Here is a 26,757-nt window from a genome sequence, read left to right on the forward strand (position 1 = left end):
AGTAGAAATTTTTAAGTTAAGACTTCAGATCAGTTTCTAGGAATTGCTGGCTTTTTCAGGCTGAGATTGTGTTAAAATAACGTATTTGTTTTGGATTTTGCAGATTGCCTTCATGACCTTGACTCTGTTTCCTATCCGACTCTTTTTTGCTGCTTTTATGATGTTGCTCGCCTGGCCTTTTGCATTCATTGCTTCAATGGGATCTGATGAGCAAGAGCTTGAAAAGCCCCTCTCCTGGTGGCGAAAGTAAGTCACTGATGTGGTGAAATAGTGAGGGAATCATTTAGTTCAGCAGTTTGAAATCGAGAAGATTGGAAATACCTGATAGCTGTCCCATAGACCTGCTTTTCTCTTCAAAAGAAAACCATAAAAATTATTATTTAAACACTTCCCTCGAATGAGAAACTAAAAATACCCTAACTGTTTGATTTGCCAGGTGTCCCAGGAATTACAGGGAGAAAAATTGATCATGTCTGGCCTCTTACCTTTGTAGTGTGAAGGTTCATTGTGACATCCTTCAACTTCAATTATTCCTGTAATGTCACCTTCTTGTTATGAAGATTGACAGTATGGAATGTGCCCAGATTTCATATTTTAAATTGTTGTTTTAAAATGCTTTCCCACATTGTTTGCTACCCTGTGATGAATTGACAACACTTCTGTTGATTCTCTAGGTCTTACTCCATGCTTTGGTGCTTATTAGTAAGTCTCTGCTTGCTTTGATATTGGAATGCTAATTAAGGTAGAATGTAAGACAGTGTTCACCCATCCATGAAAACTGCTGTTTGAGGAGCAAGAAGGGAGGAGTGTATCACCTCTTCTTAAGACAACTTTAAAATTAGGAGCTGGCACTAACATGAGGGAAGCTGATTGTATTTTGCATCACAGGAGAGAAAGAGATTGAGAACCACAGAGGCATGTCACTTTGCATTTAATTTGGAATGGTATCTGTGTAATAGCAAAAGAAATAATGGACTGCCTTCAATCTTGCATACAGTTATTTTGAAGCTTTTTAGATTGTCCCTCCCCCATTTCATCTAGTTTTTGCTGTCACCCTGCTCTCCAGCCTCCAGTCCCTGTGAGTATAATAATTTCTGGTGTTTGGTTTTTGCACTGTGTACGTTCAAAGTAAATGTTTCTCTTTTCATGACTGTCAGCTTAAAAAAACAAGTAAACAAAACCCCACTAAAAAAAAACCCCAAACATCCCAAAGCACTTAAGGAGGAGATGGGGAGAAGGGAAGAATAAAATATTTCCACAGCTCCCCAGATGTGTTCTGTAGGTATTTCTATGTTTGAGCATCTCTGCCCTACATTTCTCCACTGTTTTGTTTGGGTAAACTCGAACCCGTTGCATTTTAGCAATATCCTAATAGCATTTTTCAGGACTCAGTTTATTAGAGCTTTTTTGGTGTTACTAGAAAGCATTATTAGATGTTGTATAGAAGAAACTCCACAGTCATAGTCTGAATCAAAATTAATTTAGTGGTAAAATAAATGCTAATCTTACTGTGATTAAAAAGCATTCATATTGAGGCATGAAATGAAATTGAATGGCAACTTACCCACAAAGTGGTCTTAAATCTGCTGAGAAAGAGAAAACAAAATGTCTATGCAGCGTTCCTGCTCTGTTTAAGCAGCATATCCTACCTGTACTTTTGTCATGCTTATAAAGTTTTTATGTAACGTTTTCTTTTCATTATTTTAAGGTATTCCCATGGCAGCATAACTCTTTTCTCAACTTTTTACAGGATAGTGGATATTTTGCTGAAAGCAATCATGAGAATGATGTGGCTTGCTGGTGGATTCCATTGGATAAATGTAAAAGGCAGACAGGCGTTGCCGGCGGAAGCAGCAATATTAACTGTGGCTCCCCATTCTTCCTACTTTGATGCTATTCCAGTAACTATGACCTTCGCCTCCATTGTGATGAAAGCTGAAAGCAAAGATATTCCTGTTTGGGGAAGTAAGTTGGTAGATACTTAATTTCTTCAAGAACAATTAAAAATTATTACTTAGGCAGTTCAGTGATTGTGTATGAGAAGGCCTGAAACACAAAGAAAATTTAGCTATAATTTATGGTGAGGTTTGTTTTTTGTTTTTTACTGGTCTACCTTGAAAGTCAATAGAAAACATTGAGGGAGATGTTGTTTTTTTCCCTTTCTCCAAAGTTGAATCGTTATACAAAGTCAAAACAATCCTACAGAACTCATGGTTAAATTTGCAGTGAAATTGCAAGATTTTAAGACCCGACAAATAGAAAAGCAAGTTAGTATGAGGCTATAGAAGCAAAGGGTGAGGTTATAGAGAGAGTCCCCCAAAACTTCTTTCTTGGTGCGAGTTGGGGTGCCATCCCAGAAATATGTTTTAGGAATGTTGTCTGCTCTGAATGGTACCCTACTTTGAGGGGGTGATGCTAGTCCTTCATGCATTAATAAGTTTGTCTCAGGCAGGGTGTGAGAGATGACCAAGAACAGATTGTTGTGCGCTCAGATTTAGTCATAAGAAATGCAGATGCCCAAGTTAGCAGTGTTTGAATGTTATCTTCGGAATGTAGATTCTCACAAAGGCCTGAGAGAGACCTGTGATTTTTGGTGCAGTTGTGCCAAAAAAAAAAAAGCTTAGATGCTTGTAGACTTCTAACCAAAGTCTCTGTGGAAGTATTTTGGAGAAACCCACCATGTTGTGTCTAGGGACCAGCAAATTTCAAAGAATCTTCCTGTGTCTCATTGTGTAGATTTTAAGGGTAGCACAAAAAGGACAAAATATTTTAAATTAAAGTCCCTACCCAAGGCCAAAGTAAAAGTCTGTACAGAAAACTTGAGTTCCTTTGCAACTAAGTGAAATCGGGCTGTTGGTGTTGACACCCTAAAATTTCATTAGACAATGTAGTTTTAAGGACATGTTCAAAACCAGAAGCTGAGATATGGCCACAAATGGTGAGTGATTACAGCTGGGGGCTTCACGTAGGGAATCTCATGATATAAAGGTCTCTTTCTATCAGGTGAAGCTCAGGCCAGAACTGTAGCTGTATCTCAATTTCATTGAATATCTGACTAACAAAATTTCGTAAAAGTTTGCTGCAGTGAAAAATCTGTGTAAAAATGAATAGATGCTTTGAACAAAAAGGGTGTAGGCTTGTGTTTTTAAAACCAAATGTATACAAACAAGTATAGTGTGAAAACAAAAAGAAATTGAACTCCCTTGTCCAATACTGAAAGAAGATACTGTTGTGGGATGGTATGTTGACACTCCTGCACAGTATAGGTGTATCCAGGCCAACTTGGGCTTTAGCAGCAGTCCAGCCATAGAAGCAGAGACATATTTGTTTTCTTTCTCAGCTGACTCAGTTTACTCTTTAATAATTGGTAGCTCAACAAAATGAAGTAGCCCATGTGGACCTCTGCTTTACTTGTCGCTGGACTGTTTGGATGACCTAAAATAGATGAGGTAACTCTGGGCCATGTTGTGTTACTAAAATGTGATGAAACAGCAGAATGGCTTTTGACAGAATGCTATAACAGCTGTCTAACTATCCCATGTAGTAGGGTCGGTGGGGACTAGTAGGAAAGCCTGAGGAGAATCTGTAGGGGTACAAGGGTTGTACTTACACTGAATGTAGCACTAATAATGCACATTGAGTAGTTCAAACTATTTCCTATATACCTAATTTAATTTTAAGGTATTTTTACAGGATTCAATTGAAAGTCTAGACTTACAATAAATTTTTAAAATTATTCACTGGATTTTCTTCATGTGTGAGCAAAACCAATTACAGAAAAACAGAAAACCCAGAAAACTACATGTAGTGATTTAATGGAACATTACTGGAATGTACAGTGTAGTCAAGTAAATAAGTGTTTTGTCCTGCATAGCTGCAGCTACATTCACTTTATGTCATGCAGCCACCAAAATTATTGTAGTCCCTTATGAAGTGTTCAGAAAAATGACATGGAGAAGGGGCACGGTAAAGGTTGTAACTGGGATTCAGAGTTTAAAAACCTATTTTGTTTTTAGAGGAATACTTTTATATGAGCAACGTTAATTGCAGCAGTTTGGGTTATTATAATAAATGGACCTTAACAGAGACGTAAGTAATCACTGTAACGATTAGTTGGGCTTAAAATTTAATGAAAACTTTGCAGTGGAGTGGAGTTGTGATTATTTTTTTTTTATTATTTTTTCTTTTACTGTTTGAAAGAGGTTTTCTATGAAGCAGGTGGTACTGACTGGTCTCTCCTCCTTTGATCTAGTATTTTAATTCGAATGTTATTTACACTTCTCTACATACACGCACACAAAATTGTATTTCATGTTATTGGACCACTGGTATTTCTCTTATGCTATCTGTGAAAAGGTGGCTTTGTTTTTCTTGAATTGCATGGTAAATTGTCAGCACTCAAGACATTCATCTAGAATTTATCCCAGAAAGGTCAGAATTGTGTTTTATATTCTTCAGGTTTGTAAATATTGCAAACTTGTAGTACCATGTCCAGTGAAGTTTTGGAGCCAGGTATTGATAATCCTAACCTTGTGATCTCTTAATTGGGTCCTGTTAATAGTTATTCAGAGTCTTCTGGGAAGTTTTGAATAAAGTACATTCATTTAACTCCAAGCAGATGTCACAATGTAAAAAATGAAGCAGCAGAGGAAATTGGAAGATAATTTCCAAGGATGAGGACTTTGGGTGAAGAGTAGATCTTCATCCAGAATATCCAAATATAATAAAAATAAGTTGGCTTTTTGATGAAATGACAGTGTTTGTCAGGACGTTGTACATTGTGTACCAGAGGGATCAGGTGCTTTAGCAGGTACAAAAAGATCTGATTGCTAACTGGTTACCAAAATTGGTTCCGGAAATATTTTAATAGGTTTCTGGAGCAACTGCTTGTATTATTGTACCCTTAGTTTGCCAGTCATGGAATATTAAGCTTTTGATCCGCTTTTAAGTCCAGATGATTTAAAGCCTATTCTTTATGAGACTGGAAGTATTCCACAAGTGTGTTTGTGTATGAGTGTTTTATTGCTTTCTAACTTGAAGGTAGCTCTCCTGGACCACAAAGTCCAATTTCAGAAGCAGACTTAAGCCTTGTGACACTCTCGGACAACTTCCTCCTTTTCAGAAGACAAAGAAAAGAAAAAACAAGTTTAAAAATGCTCTTTTGCTGTGACAGAAAAGTTAGGACCCCTTCAGTTACTGGTCAGTAATGAAGACAATTACCCATTTGTTGCACACACATCAGGTTAATGAGCTCTGGGGGGGAACTGCTTGCCCAAATATAAATGAGATTTCAATGATGACCAAATAAAGTCAGTATCTGGTAAGAAGAGAATGCCAGAACAGACAAATTGCATCACCATGAAGCTGAAGGACGTGTATTTCTGCACAATGGCTTTCCAGGTGACATCTAGGAATCTGTTGCACCTTACATTGGCTGAAGAAGTCAGATGAGTTCATTCATCAGCACAGGTCCTTAAACTTTCCTGTTTTGTCTACTGGACCCCACTTGAAGTCAGAACAAGCTCTTTGCATAAATTCTGGGCAGTTAGACTGTTCTGCCTTATTTTTGGCTGGTAAAGCAATCTGGGTAACAGTTATTTTTCATTGCTGAAGTGGTCAGTGCTACTGCAGAAATACTTCAGTAAGAAGGAAAAGGGGTTTGTCAGTAAGTATGATTTGGTGGGGATTTTGTTGGACGACTTCTGTGATTCAAACATCTGTGTTCTGAACTTTTAAAAACTGAATTTAAAGTGATAAGCTAATTTAAAATTTAAGCAACTTCTCAACATCTGTAACCTGACCTTCTGAAAAAGAGAGGAAGTTGGTACCTGTGAAATGAATGGGGGGGATATGTTAGCTTAAGTTTATAAAGGGGAAGGAGGTAATTTGTACTTGGCAGATTACAGAAGAGCTGTAGGGGAAGGGAGAATCCTACTGTGCTGTAAAAACTATCAATTCTATTGTGGGTGTGTTTTTCCACATCTGGTAAACTTAAGATTTTTTTTGTTCAAGCTCATCTTTTGAAAGCTTCATAGGCCTTTCTTGAGCATCATGACTGAAAGACAAGAAATAAGTCATCCATTGGGAAATATTTTATGCTATGGTAGCTGGGTATGTTTTCATCTGGGAACTTCAAAAGATGCCAAATTACTTACTCATCAGCTCTGTTATGCAACCTGATCATACACCCCAATTGCTCCCTCCTGCCCCAACCTTCCAGAGTACACGAGGAGAACTGTGGTAGACCTGTAGTTGCTCAGTGAGGATCTTCCATTTAAATACTTCTGAGATTCATCAAAACAGTTCCTTAAACCCCTTATGAAAAAACATGTTGTAAGTGAAGGCGTCGCAGGCTGCTTCTCTTTATACACTGTAAATCAGCAGTTTAAACACTGTTAAGGTCACCAGCTTGAATGCCAACATCCTATGCTATGTTGGCATAGTAGCCTGCCTTGAGTACACAAATGAGCTCCTCAGTTCTGAGGAGTATCTTGAAGTTACTGCCAAGCTTATCCATGTCATCCTCTCCTTTAAGATCTTCCATTTCAAAATTCAATGTTTTCTACAGGCTGTGGGCACCCATATGGTCCTGCAGTATTTCAATCCTCACAGGAGCTCTTTTGGAGAGACTTAATGTAGTTACACTGTCACCTGTGTATTAAAGGTATGCCTTGATTGTTTGGGTTGGAATCCTGGACTTGTTGGATTTATTTTTTTTTTTTTTCCACCATAAATTCAGTAACAATTACTTCTTATTTAAAATGCTGCCGGGATGCCTGAACTGCCATCACTTTTCTTTAAGCATCCTTGTTAATATCATTTATGGAAGTTACAAACTGCAGTATATAGGAAACCTGCAAACCATCAAAACTGGCTTCGTAAAATACTCTCTAGACTGGCAGCAGAAAGCTAAAACATACAGCCATGCCCTCATACAGGTATTGCAGGTGTGAGAGCAAACAGCAATCCTTGTGGTATGAAAAGGGTCTTTGTCCCTCAAGAAGTCCTTAAAGGAAATAGATCACATTTTGAAAGACCAGCCCAAATACCACTGACTTTACTTCTGTTAAAGCTAAAGAGAACACTCATTATTTACCTCCCACTACTGACCTCTCCTTTTTGTACAGACTGCATGTTTCCCACTTTTCTCTTTGGCAATAGGGAGAACTTTCCCATTAACACTGCCTCTATACCAGGAATACTTGGTATCTGTTCTGTCAGGTGGTCTGTCTGCTAAGTATTTAGTCAAACTCAGAGTTGTTGCTCTTGGCATGTATTTACCTTTAGTGGTTGGTTCAGGTTTGGGTCAAAAAAGTCTATGTGCATGATTTTTGCTCTAATAAGATACTACCACTAACTTTACAAATCTCACTTAAAGTCCCATGACTACAGTAACACTATTTCTGTAAGAGCAATGTAACTCCAGGTGGAAAAGATTCTCATTTTGGCTGACTTCAATTTTGTGGATTGATAAAACTTTGTGTGTGTGTGTTTGAGTTTTTTTCCATTTTTAGTGTCTGTGTGTCCATATAGACAGGAAGCCATTTTATTCTGGAACCTTAATGTTTTTTTTCCCTTAACCTTCAGAAGACTTTTGAGCCCCTTGCACATTTCTTTTTATCTTTCTCTCCAAAAAAGATCAGTTTTCATGTTAGATATTACTTCATTAGAAGAGTTGTGAGTTCAGAACTCTGTGAGCATGTTCATTTGAGTAAGGCACCTCTTTAAAAACTAAGCACAAAATACTGCTTTTCAAACTTTAACTTTCTTGTTTTTGTAAGCCCTAAATACAGAATGCACAAGAGGACAACTGTTATTAGAAAATAATTTGTATTTTTACCCATCAAGGAGTAAATACTGTAAATGGATATCCCATGCAAGTCTACCTGTATTACACAGCCTGCCTCCATGTTAAATGCAAACAGACGTGGTTGTACTGGCTCTATAGGCTGCCATCTCAGTGTAGCAGAGGAATGTGTGTGCTGGGTTTTTGTGTTGTTTGGGGGAGAGGCTGAGTAAAAGCCTCAGGTTCAGCATTCTCTACTTCTGCAGCAGATCTGCTATTCCAATGCTGTTACTACAGTGGTGAAAATGTAACTGCCTACTCAAAAATGTGTGTAGGAAAACAGTATTTAGGGCCACATTGCTATTCCATTGCTTTTTCTGTTCTCTGATGCCTTACAGACCAGTGGTGATGCTGCCAGTGTAGCTTTACTATATGGTTGTAACTGACAAACATAATTTAAATGGTTTGTTACAATACTTCCTTCTATTGTGTGTCAAATAGCATTTCATGTCTTGATTTGAAACAAGGTTTCCTCACACATATTTGGCTGGAAATAGAGAGGTGAAATACCATTTTTATTTTTTATTTTTTCCCCTGTTATCCTGAGAAGTTCATTGACACCAATTGTATGCGTTCAGCTCATCAGAAAAACTTTTTTTTGCTTTTGCATCAGCTGGTGCTTGAAATGATTGTATGGGAGCTATGGTTCTGAAATCAGTTGGATCTGCCACCCTGCAATTAATTAAAGCAATACTGAATTTTTGCAGGCTCTCTTAAAAAAGGTTGTTTCGTGCTAGACCAACTTTCTGTTAGTTAGCATGTCTGTGGCATTCTGGCTGCCTGCAAGGCAGAGGTTTTGATTAATTACTGGCAGTATTGTTTAAATTGCAGGCACCTGCTTAAGAAGGTGGAGTACACGATGTGTCACCTGTCTTCAGGACTGCTTGTAATGAGCTGAAATTGGGGATGAGAGTGACTACATCAAGTAGGACTGGCTGCTATAGAAAAAGCTGGAATAATGACACTCGCCAGGTCAATGATGTGAATTGAGGGATTGTCTGTCATTGCCCTTAAATTCATAATTTAAGGGTGGTTTTAATGGAGTGAGAGGAGGTAGGCAACCACACCTTTCAGCATCTCTGAATGCTTGAGCTGCCGTCTTCACTGTCTGGTTACAGTCGGTCTTGGAGAGTTAAATTAGTGAGCAGAGAAGTTTAAGATTATGTTCTGTTTATGAAGCATATTGCACAGTTCTGCTTGTTTCCTCTGGCTGCTCAGTATGCCAGCTGTCTGAAGCATTTTCATGCATCCTGCTATGTGCTCGGCAGGACTAGAGCAAAGTCAGTGCACTATTCCCTGCCTCATATACTACCTTACAGTACTGTCCCCAGGCTTCACTATGTTTTGACTTGACTTCTGACTGCAATCTCATCTTGTGCACCTATTTGGCATGTTTCTCAGCTTCTCTTTACAGACCTTTGACCCTGCTCATGACTATTTCTTGCACAGATCGACTTGGTACAGCCTTTGAATTTTCAGATTCCTGTCTATTTACTGAGCATGAAAATATGGGGTAAGAGTAAAGGTCTGTATAGTCTTGTGCTCTGTTTTAAAAAGTGGTTATGAAAAGAGTATATGAGGAAAGGCAAGTTCCCTTGATGTGTACTTTCAGTTTTTACTGGTGCCTGAGAGTTTCAATTTCACTTAAGCTGTTGGACTTAGCCACTACAGGGCTGATAGTTGGTGTCTTACAGGATCTTAAATTGCTGTTTAATGTTAAAACAAGAATTCTGTCAGCTTTTTAGTCTGATCCCTAAGGAAGCAACACTTAATATGATCAGCCTGTCTATTAGGTTAAGATTTGATGTGATAGGTTGAAATAGTGATGGCTTCATACATATTTGAAAGAAATAGTGAATGAAAATAGTGTGTGAACCACAAAGAAAAAAAAAAAATGAACTTAACTTACAGCCTATTTTGTATCATATAATTTAAAAGGCAGGACAAATCCACAGGAAACCAAGCTTTCAGTTGTCTCTGTTCTTATTCAGAATGCCTTAATAGTTTTTTTGGGGTTTTTTTTTGTTTTTTGTATGTGAGTGTGTGAGTGTTTGTGGTGTTGCCCATTTGTAAGATAACTTGCAGTGTGTTATTTTGTGGCTTGGTAACATTGCAGTAACTTGCTTCTGGGAAGGTTGTAAACAGTAAAGCTTCCAGGTTAACAATGCTTGCCTGTGCAGTTTTAGATATAGATTACATTAGTGGCTAGAGACTCAAAATTGGTAAGTTGTCTATAGTATGATGTTTCTATCATACTGCCCTAAGTAAAATCTATCTGCTTGCCTAATTTTGTGTCTTATAAAGAAGACCCTGCTTGCAGTGTATCCTCAGATAAGAGTCTTGGAGCTCTGGAATTATCTTGTTCGTTCCTTGGCCTGATATCACGCGTTCCATCATTTGGGCCTAATGTAAAAGAAACTTCAGGGTGAAGGCTGAGGGTATTTGAGTCTTTCTTGCTTTCTTTTACTTGATAATGTTGATTTTGCTACGGAATACTGATTCGCAGCAGTAGAGGAAACTCAGGATCAGCATCACTAAGAAAGAAAATGACAGAATTATGAAACCAAGTATGCTTTCTTTTGCATTTTTTTTTTATTGCTTGTTCTGGTTTTTTGTTTGTGGGTTTTTTTTTTTTCTTTTTTGTGTATGGTTGTTTTGGGGTTTGTTTTGGGTTGTTTGGTTTTTTTCGCCTTTCCACAGCGGTAACCCCAGCTGGCCCATGATGATCTTTACTCCCCTAGCAAGCATTGTTCTATGGATGTTGTCGAAGAGCAGGCATGTAGGAAAAAGTGCAAGAGTATCGTAACTTTTCTCTGATATACTGTCTCCTAAGTTTTGGCAACTTGTGTGATAAAAGCAGTATTTCTGAGGTTGGCTGAATGTTTGGGAACTCGTAAAACATGACAGAGTAGTTTCAAAGAACTGTAGAAGGATTTTGGTGAGTTGCTGGCTAAACAGGCAGTGGGGTAACACCAGAACCAGCACCTTTTGCTGAGTACAGGACTGTAATTCCTTACACCGTTGTGCTGGGTTTGTTGGGTTTTTTTCCACACTTTAAGCACTGGCTGATCCATTAATGCAGCAAATCTATCCTTGACAAAAGAAGATTATACAGCTAGTGTCAGTGAACTCATCTCGCGGTGGTTGGAAATATGAAAACTGTATTTTGTATTTTATTTTGGGCAAATAGAATAGCTAATGGTGACTCTTGAACCTTCAAATAAGATTACAAGATACAAAAATGATAAAAAAGGTATTTGAAGACAACCTGCTTAAATTAAAGTATGAAGTAGTATATTTGAAGATGCTCCTCTTGTAGTGCTTTTTCACACTGCAAAAGAGTTGTATATGCTACTTACTATTTTGTAAATGGTCGTCAGTGTCCTTGTGACAGACATGCATGGAGAGGATATTATGGATTGATTTCTGATTCTTGCTCATATTTTGTTTCTGGCTATGTATGAGAGGTTTCCCACTGAGCCAGGAAGAGGATGCCTGAGATCTGGCTCATCTAGTATGAGGAACAGGCAAACAGGTGACAGAAAATAAGCATCCTTTTTCCTTTGATGCTGATTCCCCAGAAAAGATTAAATAATCAGTGCGTGGAATATCTTTGATGGTGTACCTCCAGTAAAGCTGAGCTGTCATGGAAAACAAAAGATCTAAAGACAGTGACAGTTTGACCAACAGGATCTCTTTTGGAAGCACTTGCTTAGGGAGATTCCTGCTACTTTGCTGGGTTGGGGTTGGCTATAGATTTTGTGATTTTTGTGGTAGGAGGAAATGGCCTATAGTTAGCCACAGCTGCTTTGTTGCAGAAAACTATGCATAATACATACAATCATGTTTCAAATTATCTGTGATGTATATGTATTGGTCTATTAAAAATTGAACAAGTACAAAGTGCCAAAATTGTGCAAATGGTTTTCCTCACAGTAATTAATGAAAGTATTTCAATAGAACTGCAATAATTCAGCTGAGTATTTAAGTTTTGCAGTGTAATATAGTTCAGTAGTTATGTACTTGTACCAAAATTTTTGTCCAGAGGACCACTGGGGGAAAAACATTTTTCAAACAAAGGGGAAGTAAAGGTTGGTTTGCTTGTTTTTGTTTTCTTTCCTCTTCAGCTCTAATCAAATACATCCGACCAGTATTTGTATCTCGATCAGACCAGGATTCTCGCAGGAAAACTGTTGAAGAGATAAAGAGGCGTGCTCAGTCTGACGGTAAATGGCCACAGGTACTGTATTATTACTCCTGTGTGACAGATGGTGTTTGGAATTTCCAGGCTTTGGATATACAGTTTACCTTTCTGTTTGTGGGGGGTGGGATGTCCCATGCCCCCCTTCCTAGAAGATATAATGTGAGATTGTTATCTGTACAAAACGCTAGCTGTTCATTGCAGTATTTTTCAAGGGGACATTGGGTAAGTAAGTGGGAAGACAGCTCTATTAAGGGATGCTAAATGGATTGAACACAGGAGGTTTAAAAAGTCTGCTGAGAAGAGAATAATCGGGTGCTCAGCAGCATACCTGGAGGAGTGTTGTGTGTTCTTCCCCTTCTCAAGGTTTTGGCATACTGTCATTGTTGGAGATGCAATACTGGCCAAGACAGCCCAAGCAATTCAGATGTTCCAGTAACTGGAGTACACCTCAACTGGACCATGTGATGAAAACATTGCTAGAATAAGTGGCTCAGGGTATTTTCTGCACCTGAAATGTGACTATTTACAATGTGCCTTGGAAGAGAGTAATAAGGAAGGGATGACTACCTAAGGTCTCAGTTTTCTAGAATCATGTGATTATTTTAAAAATTCAAAGCATTCTTGTGAGTTTTTGAGATTAAGATCCAGTATGTCTTTCATGGCATTGTTACTACTACAGTGGTTACATCTGTGTACTGGAATACAGAAACATTATAAACAGTTATAATGTGGCAGAAAGGTGATACACAGCTTTCACATCATGAGTTTCATTAATGGATTTCAAAGCACTTAAAGTAAATATTCTTACTTACAGATAAAGAAACTGAGTTGCAGAGCTGAAGTGACTTCCAGAATATCTAGCAAGCTTGTATCAGAGTGGTCAATAAAACTAGTGATGTTAATTTTCGTCCATTGCTTTGTCCCCTTATGATATATATTTATTTCCTTTAAATGTCTTGTTCCGTAACTCAACAAAATTTCAGCAGTTCTTGGCTTTTTGCTGTCAAACTTTTTTTTAAGTCTAACCTCTTCCTCTGAATTCGATTCAACTTGATCGTTTTTTGCCTTGTTAGAATTCTGTTTAGTTATTTCCAGCCTCTATCATTCTGACATCTGTGCACATACCAAGTAATAAATGCAACACGAAAATAAGTCTTCCTTTTCTTAGCCTATAAGCAGGAAGCTTGGGAGCAGGAATTGCATTTTGGTGCAAAACAGAATATGATATTTTTACCAGCACCAAAATCTTTTGTGAAATTTCTGTTGTACTCACAAGTGTTTCTGGTTGCTGTCAATGTTCCAATTGAATAGAACTATTATTGGACATCAAGAAAGAGGCAAATTCACTGATAAAGAAAAATATTTTTAATATTAAGACAGAACTTTACTTGACTTCTTTGAGCACTATTTTTTTTCTCTAACTGAACTGTTTTTCCCTGAAAACATTTTTACTGTAATCAGTTAATGTTAGCTTTGGAAATATGTGTTTATAAATAAATCCACACTGAAATAGATCTTAAAAGTCAACTTTTTTTTTACTTCAAGATAATGATATTCCCAGAGGGCACTTGCACAAACCGATCCTGTCTAATTACATTCAAGCCTGGTAGGTATGATGCTCATTTCTCTGTTCTCTACAGAATGTTCTTGTATCTTCGTTTTCTGAAAAATACCACTTGCATTGTAATGTGCTTGCTGTTGCAGAAGTTGAGTTAAAAATCTTGCAGTAGGGTGGAACTGGAATAGAAATTCTCTGGTGCTGCAAAAGGATTGTAGTTCCACTGAGCTAAACATTTTAGATAATTCAGATTTTTTTCTTGGCTTCTGAGATGCATATGAGGTGGAGGACTAGTGTTTCTTACTGGGTTTTTGCTTGTGGTTGTCTCTTTTTTTCTTTTTCTATTTTTCTTGCCCTCTCCTTGTCCTGTTTTGGATCTGTCATGCAGCATTTAGATAAGCTTAAGGTATCAGGCTGATGCAGCATTTGTTGCTGTGTTGTATGTGGTTGATTCCTCTCCAGCTCTTCTGTTGAGTGCATTCTGGTGGAGATGGTACAAGACTCTTGCCACTATGGTACTTTACAGAGGCTGTCGTTTTTTACAGTATTTTCTTATTTGACGTCCACATTCTAAGCTTTTTTTTGGTTAGCATCACCATTTTAGTGTATCAAATTAGCAGAGGATGGAAAAACTGAACATTTTTGCAGCTGTGAACTGCAGTTACAATAGGGAGAAATGCCAATACTGCAGTGAACCACCAATGTTTAATGTAAACTTGCTTTTCTGATGTAGGTAGGGAGATGGTGAATGAGGAGGCTGCAGTGAGTGAGGCAGTTGTGAATGTGGTTTTTGACTCTTCCTAGGTTTCTGCCTAGCACATTGTGTTTTAGTCTGACTGTGTGTCTTATATTTTATGTTGCTTACAACTTACATATTGCTATTAGAATATCATACAATGAGTCAGCATTGTCATTCCTAGCACCGATGCATTTGGCTGAAGGAATCTTGGTATTGTCTCCTGAACAAACATTCAGAAAGCTTTTCTTCCTCCCCTCTCAGCTCTTACCTTTTTAGATGAATGAGTGGTGGTTAGGAGAACATCTGCTTCTTTCCCTCTTTGCTCTCCCTCTCCTCCTCTCTCCACCTGAATCCTGGTCATGCTTTAAAAACCAGTCTGAATCCGTCATTAAAGCTCTGATTTCCTGTCCTCCCTCTGTGCCATAGACATTCCAGGCACCATATAATTTCTGCCTCAGATCCGCACTCTGTCTTCCTCTCCTCTGGTCTGGTACATGCTGCTGTCTATCTCTTGACTGTCTCACTTTTCCACTGGAACCTGCTTCTGTATCCATCCAGCCTCCCAGAAATCCTTTACCTCAAGATTCCTCACTTATATCAAATTACTTTAGGTCTCTATTCAAGTAACTGCTTTCAGGATGCCATTCCCTCATGTGGTCTACACTCCTTGCTTTTACTACGCAGTTTTTTGGTTTGGTGTTTGTGCAAGCTAGTCATACAGGGGAAGCTAGTCTAGCTTTGTTTAAACAGTGGTGGTGTCATCACCCAGATTTTGTCATCTTCAGATTCTTTCAAAAGTTGCTTAGGATGTTGGTCTTGGAGACTGAATAGAAAGTACCACTGGGTCAAGAACAAAATCTCTGCAGGATCCCATTCAAGCAACCTTCATTTAAAGATGTTTATACTCCATTAACAATATTTCTTTTATATCTTGGCAATTATTCTGTAAAGCAAATGTAATGCTAAGAATACAGTATACTTCCATCGTTTCATTCTTAATTTTACTCAAAATACTAGGCAGAACTTAGTAAATTGCTATAAATAACATAGTTTGAGTGAAGCTGTCTTTATTAATTAATTGTTTTTATGAGAAAAAGATGTTTAGAGAAATCTTGAGCAAGATAGTTATCATGCTTACCCAATCTTTGTGCTAGAAACTAAGACAATGATTAGCAAATGACACTTAAAGATCAGCAAATGACACTTAGAGATCTTGCGCTACTTATTTTTTAGAAATGTAATTTTCATATCAAATGAAGTTATACTTCTGTACAGTAGCTCTAGTTCAGTACTTTCTAACTATTAGATTCTTCCATAGCCACAGAATAGAAGTTGTATGAATTCTGTTAATTCAGAGATTACAAATTTCCTATAAATTGACGTTGCTCAGCTGAAAATAGAAAGCTTTTGCATAAGAAAACTTTAGGTTCTTCACCAAAAAGTACTGTTGACCACAGGGAATATATTGACTTAACTGTCTTGCACATCTGCATATTTTTTCAATCATTTATCAAGCTGAATTTGGTACTGAGCTTTGCCTTGTTTACATGACAACTTATGTAAGTGTTAGAGGATAATTTAGAGAATGTAAGTATGCATTCTCAATTATTTATCTGCTGAAAAGGTGGGTATACACTGTCATTCTCCAGTGCTTGCTTTTTGGATTACTTTTGAGGCTACATTTGGATCTTATTTTTTCACTATCAATTAATGCATATTATGCATATCAGCCCATTAATTGTATAATGTTTTTCCTTGCTGCAATAAATTTCTTCTGTACCAAAATGCACTATAAAGTAATTATGTGTCATATGTGCCTTCTAGGAGCATTTATTCCTGGAGTTCCAGTACAGCCAGTGGTTTTACGTTATCCAAACAAACTGGTAAGTTCTGTGTGCAGTGTAGTTGGAAATATGGGGTATTTTCCTCTTAATATGTTGCCACTTCTCAAATCTTTTAGGCTAGATAATTAGGTTTAGAAATTTGGAAAGCATTAATAAATGCTTATTAGATAAGCATGTATTCCTTGAGCTTCTAGCAATATAGTCTTAACTGAGAAAGTTTAAATGTTTCTGCTTTTATTAGGTTACTCCTAAACAGTGCTTGAAGTTATTCAGGTTGTTGCAAGAAGAACTGTACAAACAACAAGACAAATCATAAAAACATATGATGGTTTGGGGTGGAAGGGACTTTGAAGATCACCTAGTTCCACCCCCCCTGCCATGGGCAGGGACACCTCCCACTAGACCAGGTTGCTCAAAGCCCCATCAAACCTGGCCTTGAACACTTCCAGGGATGGGGCCTCCACAACTTCTCTGGGCAACCTGTTCCGGTGTCTCACCACCCTCAGAGTAAAGAATTTCTTCCTAATATCTATCCTAAATCTACCCTCTTTCAGTCAATTTCTGTCTAGGATCTGTGTTCCCATGTGCTCCCTGTTACTGCAGTGTGTGCTGCAGAGTTTTCTTAATATCATTAATTGCTGGGAGATGTGTCTGCATCTTTTGTCTGTGGGGGTGTTAGTCAGAAATTAACACAACTAGCTAAACGATAATAGAATAATGTGTTGAGGACCTCAGCACCTTTATAAGGCATCTTGTCCATGTTTTACATGCACTGTGCACTTGGCTAAGGAATGCTAGACACTAGGTAATTTGGAGTAGTTCTTCAATATAAATCATTTGGGTAAAATGCAAAGTATAGTGTTTATTTGCAATATCTAAATTAAACAGTTTTTACAAATGCTTGTAAAGATATAGGCAAACAAATTAAGACAAAGCTCACTTCATCTACCTCAAGATCAAGCCTGCAAGAAGAGGGATTTATTTTTTTAATTATTATTCGATTTACCTGATGTAGATACTTTCCTGTCCTACTGCAGCCAGAATCCTGTCTTTCTGCATTCCTTGGTTAATTACAATATGCTTCCTAGTGAACTTTACTAGCCTTTATACTTGCAATTTCTTTTTGAGCCCTCTGGGGCTGTTTTTGGGTCCAGTCTGTCCCCTTCTAAAATAGAAGTTATTTAGGGGAGGGTGGAAGGAGCGTCAGAAGTAAAATAAGGATTACCTTGCCTTTTTGCTGATGCGTGTCACATCAGAAGTTCTCACGTCATCTCTCTCTGACTAGTCCATTAACAAACCCTTGATCTGAGGAAGGATTTTGTTTCCTCTTGGTACCTGAGTGCTTATGTTTTATACGTGTTTCCATCCATTGTTCTTTCTATTTACAGGTTGATATAAAACATATGTTTGATTAAAAAAGAAAAGAACCTAAGTAAAGTTAATATACATAGACCACTATTTGCTCTTGACTGAGACAAGGTGTGATAGCAGTCAACTAGTTTGCAGTAACAAAGCCAAAAATTATTTTTGTGGATGCTGTGACAAATATAGCCGCCTGTTGTGCTCACATAATATTAAGTGCATTGTAGCAGGTTGCCTGGGACTTTTCATTACATAATTGTTTATTTTCAGGAAGAGAGATTATTTTCAAAAAATATCTTTAAAATTTTGTTGCACTACCAGTTTAAATTGCAAATATGCACATGCCTTATGTCATACTCAGTATACCTTGTTTCTTTTGCTTATTATTAAACTTATTTATAAAGCTATCAAATATTAATATGCAAATATTGTCAGAAATCCATTTTCATACTGAAATGTCCTTGTTACTTGTAGTACATAATATGCAATGTTTGTAAACTAGTATTAAATGTTCCTAATACTCTATTAACAGAAATTGTAAGCTTTTTACATTGAAGTAAATAAATATAAATTTGAATGAAACTTTTCATAATTTTTTTATATTACTGCAATATATCGTAAAAGTATCTGTAAATATTTTTTATAGCTATCTATCCGAGTTGGCCTGAAATCTGTGTATGGAACTTTACTTTTTCCTACTACTTCTGGATTGCTGTAAAACACTTAGTTTTCAGTGCCATACTGAGTCATTTAACCTCCTAAGGTCTACTTCTGCTAAGCATTAATGACGGGGGGATAATTGCTATTACTATTTGATTTTTATATTAGCTTGGGGGCTGCAGAAGAGTTGCAGCAATGTTAGAATGAGAAGAGGAAGGAGGAATATGATGTGATACATGAAGGTGAGGTTTATTTTGGTTAGGATGCAGCTTTGGTGTATCAGGGTTTACTGAGAATGTAAAAACAGAGCCAATCTGCTGTTTTAAGCTTGGTGTGAATAGAAATTTTATGGAAGATATGCTTCTACACAATTTGAAGCTTTCATCATCTAGACACAAGAGTTCCAAAGTGTACTCAGAATGCTGTTAAAGTGGATGCTCTCCATAAGCATAAGCTGGTAGCTGTGATAAATATAAAAAGCGTCTAAACTAGGTACGGAAAATACTGCTTCCTATCCCCTGCTTGCTGTTTCTATCATAAAAATACTGGATATGCTGTCAGGAGTCGCCTACAAAATAGGTCTGCCTCTTGCAGACCAGAATCCTGGTTTCCTTTATGGAGCATTTATAGCCATCATCCCTGTTGCATCCTGATGTTCTCGATGAGAAAAAGCGTGCATGTCTGCTGTGACATTCACATTGCGAATTTCTCTCAGGATCGTTAATAGATACATGGCTTATTTGAGTTTGTCTTGCCAGTTAGTCAGCCCAATGGCTGGATTGCTTGCTGTTCAGTGATCCATTGCCCAGGCAAGGTACCTTTGTAGAGCTCACTCTTTTCTTTTTCTCCTTCTGCACTATTGCAATTTAGAGACTTGAGCTGGATATTTGTAGTGTTGTGTTGTTGTGCCATGTGGCAGATTTAGTCTCTGATTGGAGAAATTGTCAGCTATCTACATTACAAAGGTCAGGGTTTGTAAATGAAAGTTCCTTGTGGAAAAAACAAACCCTATAACGTGTTTACTTGCAGTATTATCAGAGACATAAAAATTGCTAGAAAGAATTCAACAGTACAGCTATAAACATTAAAGTTCTACAAGATCACTACATGGAGAAGTCTATTTTCATGCATGTATGTTGATTGCTAAAGACAGAATTGTTCTTTTTTGTATCTGGTTTGATTTTAAAATAATTGTTGAAAGTCAAGATTTAAATTTTTAGTAGTAGTTCATGATATATTGACCTTAGTCCAAGCTGTTGATCTATTGCATTAATCATGATTTTCACCTTTTATGGTTGTGTTGCTTTCTTTCATTTTTACTTGTGACTTTACTTTTTTTTTTTTTTCCCTCCCCCCATTTGGTCAGAAGAGTAGCTTGGTACTCATTTTCAGGCTTTTGTATTCTTACTTCTACGCTTAAATGTCATCTCCAAGTATTACAGTTTTTACCTATGCCGTTTCTTAGTCTTACAGTTAAAAATATAATGACCTTTACTGTCATATTCCTTCTTGTCATCTGTTATATATTCAATTCCAGGTCTCTGTTCCCTTTTTGCTATTTGCATCTTGTTCACTTATTTCACTGCTATTTGTCCCCTTTGTGTTTTACACACTGTTCATCTCAGCCATCTAAAAGTGCTGCTGATCTTGCCTGAGAGTCAGTTGGTGGGTTTAGACGTCTTATAACATACCTTTACATTCTTGGATCAGGCAGGTGGATGTATGCTGTCTGTGAATAAAGCAACTGAAAAAATACTGTTTTGAGATAAGACGTAAGGTCTTACTCATCCTGCTGTTTCATGTCAGTTGGGCAGACTTTCAGTCATCTCTACAGGTCCCAAACACTTCAGAAGTGTTACAGAATGTTCGTATCTGTTGCTGGGAGGTCCAAGTAAAGTGTAGGGACATTTGAGGGACACACTGTCGAGCAGGATGAGTTAGGAAAATACACATAGAGTGTGCATATCAAGGAACATCAGCTTATGGTAGATAACTTTCTTTTCCAAGGCTAGCAGCATTTGAAGAATCCCTGGATCTTTAAATGTTTGATGAATATAGATACTCTGTGTTTACGAGCTGGATTACTGGGTATTTTCTAGCTGCATAAAGGGTAGGCTAATTCCTATTGGAGCTAAGAACTTTTGCAAAGAGGGCACTGAAGTTTCCATGAAAACCTTTTAGTCATATGTCATCAATTATACTATCTATAATATAACAAAAGTTTAAGGTACAATAATTAATTGCCACTGTCATGCTTCTTTTCTTAGGATACAATCACATGGACATGGCAAGGGCCAGGAGCGTAAGTGGTTTATATTTTATTGCTTATGTCATGATTGCTTTCCTTCATTAGTTTTTAGTTACAAGTCTTATAAGCATATATAGTCAGTAGTAATTGCTAGTTATTGGATTATTCTTTGGGATTAATTTGTGTCTTTTGCCTATTATTCCCGAATTATGATAATATGCAGTTAGAGGAATCCAGGTACAAACAGTGTAATTCTGCTGCTGTGATTTTGGTGGTTTGCAAAATGGATTTTAGGTTTTTATTTCAATTTTTGGTTTGTTTTTTAGCCAAGTACCTGTAGTAAAGCAACTTGCTTCTGGTCTACAGATTTTCTTGCCTGCAACTTGATTTGTTGTTTCTGTGTAAAATCTGTACGGCTGTTGTTTGAAAATGGTCTAGTCGCACAGAAACAGTCAACCCACTTAGGGAATTTGGAGATATTGTTTCCATTATCTTGCCTGAATGTAACTTTGATTTATTTTTTTTAAGCAAAATGTTATTCTAGACGTTTCTTAGCAGATTCACATAATGTAAAAAACTAGATGAAGCAGTTGTTTGTTTAAAAAAAATATTTTTTTAGTATTATTTTCACCTTGGGGTTGGAGTAGAAGTTCTAAAATGTTTAGATGAAGATTAAAAGAAGAAATTTTGAACTGTAAGTAAAGGGAGTCGGATTCTATGTTTACCATTAGCCTCTTCTTTGGGAACTATTGTTTTGAATGTCCTACCTGAGCTCATATATTTTAGTAGTAACGAAACCATTGGGATTAGCCAAGATTCAACTAACGTAGAATGTTGTCAATTAATTTTTGCACCTTCAAATGGACTGGGAACCAGGTCTAATTAAGGATATGTCTAGATTTGGAGACTTGAGGAAATCATTGTTCACTTTTAAAGGTTCAGCTTTCAATTAAATTATCATGTTGGAAGTAGAGGAATCCATGGTAATGTCTAGAGTAAGTAGGTACTGCAGCAGTTACTGCGTGCAGGGATTTCTGTTCTCTCCTTGTGAGTTCTTCCTTCCTCCCTTGCATTTGTGCTGCAGTTCATCTAGCAAATTAACTCAGCCAGAGGGGAGAAAGGTGAGCAGCTTACTTCCAGCTTAGTGTCCTACCTGAGGAATCAAGAATACATAGAAGGAGGAAGAAGAGGGCAGGAACTTGTAGGTGTGTTGCCTCAGATCACTTTAATGTGTAGAAAACCTTTATCTGGAAGTGCTGACCTCTGCTAATAAAGTTAAATTAAATTTAAGCGGAATCAGAATCTGAAGCAGCATGTGATGTTATACAAATTCACTGGGTCAGTTTAAATTACAGCTTTACTTAATTAGGATTAATTCTCCTGAGTTGACCTAAAATGTATTTGTGATGTCTTAGCAGGAAATACTGTTAAGACTGATACAGTCTTCACTGTCTCAGCAAATGTCTCTCTTCTTTTGTCATAGTGTTAGCCAAAACTTAATCTGGAAATGTTGATGTATCTGGGAGTATGCTGTTTGTTCAAAGTTGTAGTCTATAAAATGGATTGAAAACTTGTCACATGGAAGCTATATACTTTCTTCCACTTAGGGGAAGTAATGGTTTTTACTAGTTTGACAGTATGCAGAGCAGATCAACTGACTCTACATTGGAAACAAAGATTGACAAAAGCATACAACTTAAATTTTCTCTACATTGGACTTGAGTCAAACCAGGACAGTTAGATACAGGTTCTATCAGTTTTTTAAACTGATATTGTAATTTAAGGTTTAATCTTTGAGCATTACAGGGAGTTGGCAGAGAGAAAAGTTTACTTGTAACTTATCGAGGTATTTTAATGCTCATGGACAAGGACCTAGAAACCAGACTTTAATGTTTCCTGTCAGTGACGTAAACTCCAAATAACAAGTTCCACTGTTGTTCTTGCTCCTTGTCTTTGCTTTAATGTATTAGAAGTTCAGTAGGGAAGAAGGGGAAAAAAAATGTGTTGCAGCCCTGAATGAGTGCATAGCAAAATGGGTAGGGTGATGCTTCTAGGAACTGCACTTCATCTGCCTAAGAGGATTTTGACCAGCCCTCCTCTCACAGTGATTGACTGCTGTGACTACCGAGATACTGTATAAAATGTGGCTACTGACGCTGCTCCCTAATTTAGGTTTGCTAAATCCTCTCCTGGATTTGAATCTTACTGCTTTCTAAGGTCAAGTTTATTCCAGTATCTGGTGTCTTAGGGTACTAAAACACACGTAGTGCATTTCCTTAACAGACTTCTGAAGTATAATGAACTTTGATTCCAAAGCAAGGTAATGATAAAATCCTAGTCGTGATAATTAACCTTGCCAACACTATGCTGAATACAGTGTTCTGCTGGAACAGACTTACTCTTTCTTTACACACTGTGCATACACCATATTCTACTGTGTGTATTAGTACCTGTATATCATATTACTGCTTGTCTTCCTGCTTTTGGGTATCTTTTAAGATGCAACTTCAATGTAAATTGCTTTTGTTTTACCTTACGGGATGTAATGTATAAAAGTGCTCTCAAAGACCTTTTCTGTTAATTTTATATGATCATACCTACAAATAGGAATGTCACTTGAAGACTTTGGAGCATAATGTACTACTGTTACACTACATGTAAATTTTTTCCTCCATCCTTCTCCTTTTTTTCCCCCCCTTTAGGTTAGAAATTCTGTGGCTTACTTTGTGTCAGTTTCACAATTCTGTGGAAATTGAGGTCAGTAAAAAAACCCTGGTGTATTCTGAGCAGTATCAGAATACACAATATCGTACTAAATTCTGCAGTAAAAGTTTGTACTCAAACTTCATATTTTGACACTGTCTGTAAAAAGTTGAAATAGCACTTATTTTAGACAAATGGCTTCTGTATCTGAAAATGTAGCTTAAAAATGGAATAACAAAATACAGTTTTCTACTTGGCTTAAGGCTTTGCTTTCTTACTAATTTAAATTGAGTAGATTTCTAACTCTGTTTAAAGAGTCTTCTGTGAACACATTTCTTGTCTTTTAATCGCCTGACTGCTATTCCAGAGAGTATACCAACTGTGTGTGTTAAATATCCAAGTCTGTGAATGGTGATGTACAATATAGGGACTATCTTCTAGAGAAAAATCATAGTAAGTGGTTTCTTATAGGCCAGATAGGTTACTTACTATTTCTGGATAATTTTTTTTATTAGGCTGCACTGTTCAGAATGTGAAATTGGAAAATGCAAAAAAAAAATTAAGTTTATGTATATTTTCAGTTTGTTTTGAGAAAAACACTGTCATCCTAAGACTGAAGACTGCTGTAGTAAAATTGCAAAAACAATTAAAACCTTTCCTTTTAAATTGCTGTCTTTATGCATCTTACAGAGAGTAATTACATTTTTGTGAAGTATGGTGTTTTAAGGGTCTTATATAGGGTATTTGACAGATGTTCTGCAGTTCTTTCGCTTACATTTTTTTAAATAATGAAGTAGCTACTTATCTCTTACTGATGGCATGGTAAACTAGTAGAAAGAACTATTACATATTTATGTATACCTATATGTTACTATTATAACATAACGTGCTAATCACAGTATTTATCATTGCTGTGCTCTGTGTTTACTTATTTATGCTATAAATTTTTGTCAAAAATAACGAATGCACAAAATACCAGCCACTGAACAGCTGTATCTATTTGTGGTTTGTGTTATCACTTTAGTTGCATGTTTTCGGCTGTTAATAGTATATTAAAAATAAATTAAACCCTTATTTCCAAAACAGTGGCCTGTTCTTGGTAGAAAGGCCAGGGAGCAACTGCCTCATGCAGAGATAAGACAAACCAGCTGATTGGCAGGATTTTTGCTCTATCTCAGGAACATAGTTTTCTGCCCTAGGCAAGTAAAATGGGTTCTTTCACACAGAAGTGAACACTGTGGAGCTTTCTTGATTTTTGAGGCAGCAGCTGCTAGCAGATGCTGAGTTTCTGTAGCACATACAGAACTTGTACAAGGACAAGTTATGATCTTTGGTAGTCTTTTTTTTAAAAAAAAAAAAAAGCTAATGACTTTCTAAAATACTGTGTACTAAAGCACGAGCTGGCAGAGGGTAGAAGAGCAGAGCTGTTTACAAAGCTGCTCGCAAGTATGAGGCAGAGTACTTGAGAGCTACTTCTTGAATCTGTTTTTGTAAGGAAGTGCTGCAGATTTAGCAACATAGAGGAAAATGTATTGCTCCGTGTTCAAAGTCATGTTTTTCCCCTGGTCTCCAAAGTTTGTTGGCTTTTATTCCTGCTTTGTTCCATCTGCACAGGGATACTAGCACGTACTAACCAGCCTTGATACCCAAATTACTGCTGAGGGAGATATACAGCAAAACAATACAACTTCAGCATGTTTTTGATGAAATGCTAGCTCCTAAGGTCTAACAACCAGCAGTCAGGATCCGAAGTTTGTTAGTCTGGGCTTCTCTGCATATGTATGTTCTGGCATACCATACATGTCATCCAGCATGTATATTGAGAAGCAAGCATCTATATGGATTTTGTAGTAGGTTACTATAAATATTGGCCTGCCCATCCATCCTGTACTTGGAACTGACATGCAAGCAGTCTTGTGAAGAAGAAAGGTTATGTGATCACCTGCACATATAGCTTGTTTTGGCTCATGTCAGTTTGTTTTTCTGGCCTGTCAGCTTCAGTGTTCATACATCCATCACAGTGTACAGTAGCTGAGAGTTCTTAATTTCGTTAGTGGTGCTGAAATGTTTGTGCTATTTCTGTCCAGTTAGGCACAAACATGTAGAACACCTCTGAAATTGCCTCATATTCAAACTTGTCCTGTGTTTGGATGAATGACTTGATAGAAGTTTGCAAGTCAAACTAAAAGAAATAGAATTGAGCTTGGAACTTGACGGAACAATCTTTCCCTCCCTGTTAGCTTCACAGTCTTTGCCCTTTTGTATATTACATCACATCAGGCTGGCATACCTGCTTGTAAACTTGGAAGACAGGAGTTGTATGTTTTCAATTGCAGTGATGCATATACAGATAACTGTAGCAAAACCCCAGATAAATTAAAGATTTGTCTATCGCTGACTACTTCTAATAGATGTTTGTCTAACTGTTTAGTAGCAGCATTTTGGGTACTGTGGATCATACTATTATGCAATTCTGAAGATACAGCTAACTTTATAGTTATTGAGAAGTATTTACTGATAGGTAATTATATGAAATATAACCAAGCTTATTACAAATTTAGTTTCTACTTGAAGCTATCCACAGGATTGCGAACATTTTATTCACTTAGTGCATAAATTGTCTCATTGCATTGCACTACTAAGGGAATTGTCTGTCTCTTACTGAGCAGTGGTGGGAATCAGAGTGATCCCTTCTTGTTCCTTCTATCTGAGAAGTTAAGTACTTGACAGGCATGGGATGTTTTGAGGGTTTTTATAGGTGAAACTGGCCATGATCTTGGGGCTTACATCATATTTCAATCAACACTTAAAACCATAGCCAAAAGCTGGAAGATCTTTTAATATAGACCATCCCATTCTGAAAGCTGGCTTTTCTGTTGCAGATCTCCAGCAGTTCTGGTTTAATTTTTCGCTTCCAGCCTCAACTGTTCTGTGATTCTGTGGCCATCTGTGTTGACTTAGAATTTTTCTTTATATATATATATACAGTGTCCAATTTGAAGGAGAAATTTTTCAAAACCTCCAACAACACTTCTGATGTGTACTGAGCTGTCATAAATTATTTCAAAATGTGCAGGTGGAACAGTTAATACCTGATGTCCTGAGAATTTGAATTCTTAATATTTAAGCTATAACAATGTTCATGTAGCAGGTGCTTTTCTTGTTTGTCTGCAAAGGGCTGGACAATACGGGCTGTAAAAGTTTGTACAAGAAAATGCTAATGCTTTCAAATCATTTAAAAAATCCTTTTCCTACTTAAGAAAGGAAGATAAAGCTCTGCTTGGTTTCCATGAGGTAAGAAATGAGCAGAGTCACTTTTTTATGAGTTTACAGAAGTATGATGTATCCTTAAGCATTTAAGAGTTCAATTTTTAATTTTTTATAGTACCTTTGTTAATGTAATTTTGTAAATAGCAACAAACTGTATACATTTTTCACCATAGTGCTATAATAGAGATTGTTTAAATGTTAAATATTCTTGGTATAATTCAGTTCTCTGTATGCAGTTTCTACCCGTGTATGTTCCTTCAGAAGAAGAAAGAAAAAATCCAGTGTTATATGCCAATAACGTCAGACGTGTAATGGCAGAGTAA

General features: G+C 37.1%; 1 protein-coding gene across 1 annotated transcript; it reads left to right on the forward strand.

Moving 5' to 3' along the window:
* Window positions 1-109: 109 nt before the first annotated feature.
* On the forward strand, window positions 110-26,757 carry LPCAT1 (lysophosphatidylcholine acyltransferase 1). The gene is made up of 8 exons (XM_009886449.1): window positions 110-246; window positions 1,751-1,965; window positions 11,974-12,086; window positions 13,596-13,656; window positions 16,172-16,230; window positions 20,481-20,515; window positions 23,164-23,218; window positions 26,671-26,757. The coding sequence occupies exons 1-8, from the start codon at window positions 113-115 to the stop codon at window positions 26,755-26,757; spliced, it is 759 nt and encodes a 252-aa protein (XP_009884751.1). The 5' UTR covers window positions 110-112.

The sequence above is a fragment of the Charadrius vociferus genome, unplaced genomic scaffold (assembly GCF_000708025.1).
Source record: "Charadrius vociferus isolate BGI_N301 unplaced genomic scaffold, ASM70802v2 scaffold6, whole genome shotgun sequence".
Classification (NCBI taxonomy): Eukaryota; Metazoa; Chordata; class Aves; order Charadriiformes; family Charadriidae; genus Charadrius; species Charadrius vociferus.

Bases quoted from the DNA above. Each gene is read 5' to 3' on its own strand.
- LPCAT1 (XM_009886449.1), top strand. From the start codon at position 113: ATGACCTTGACTCTGTTTCCTATCCGACTCTTTTTTGCTGCTTTTATG. The intron at 1,966-11,973 runs GTAAGTTGGTAG...TTTCCTCTTCAG, and splicing joins AGATATTCCTGTTTGGGGAA to CTCTAATCAAATACATCCGA. The intron at 20,516-23,163 runs GTAAGTGGTTTA...CCCCCCCTTTAG, and splicing joins ACATGGCAAGGGCCAGGAGC to GTTAGAAATTCTGTGGCTTA.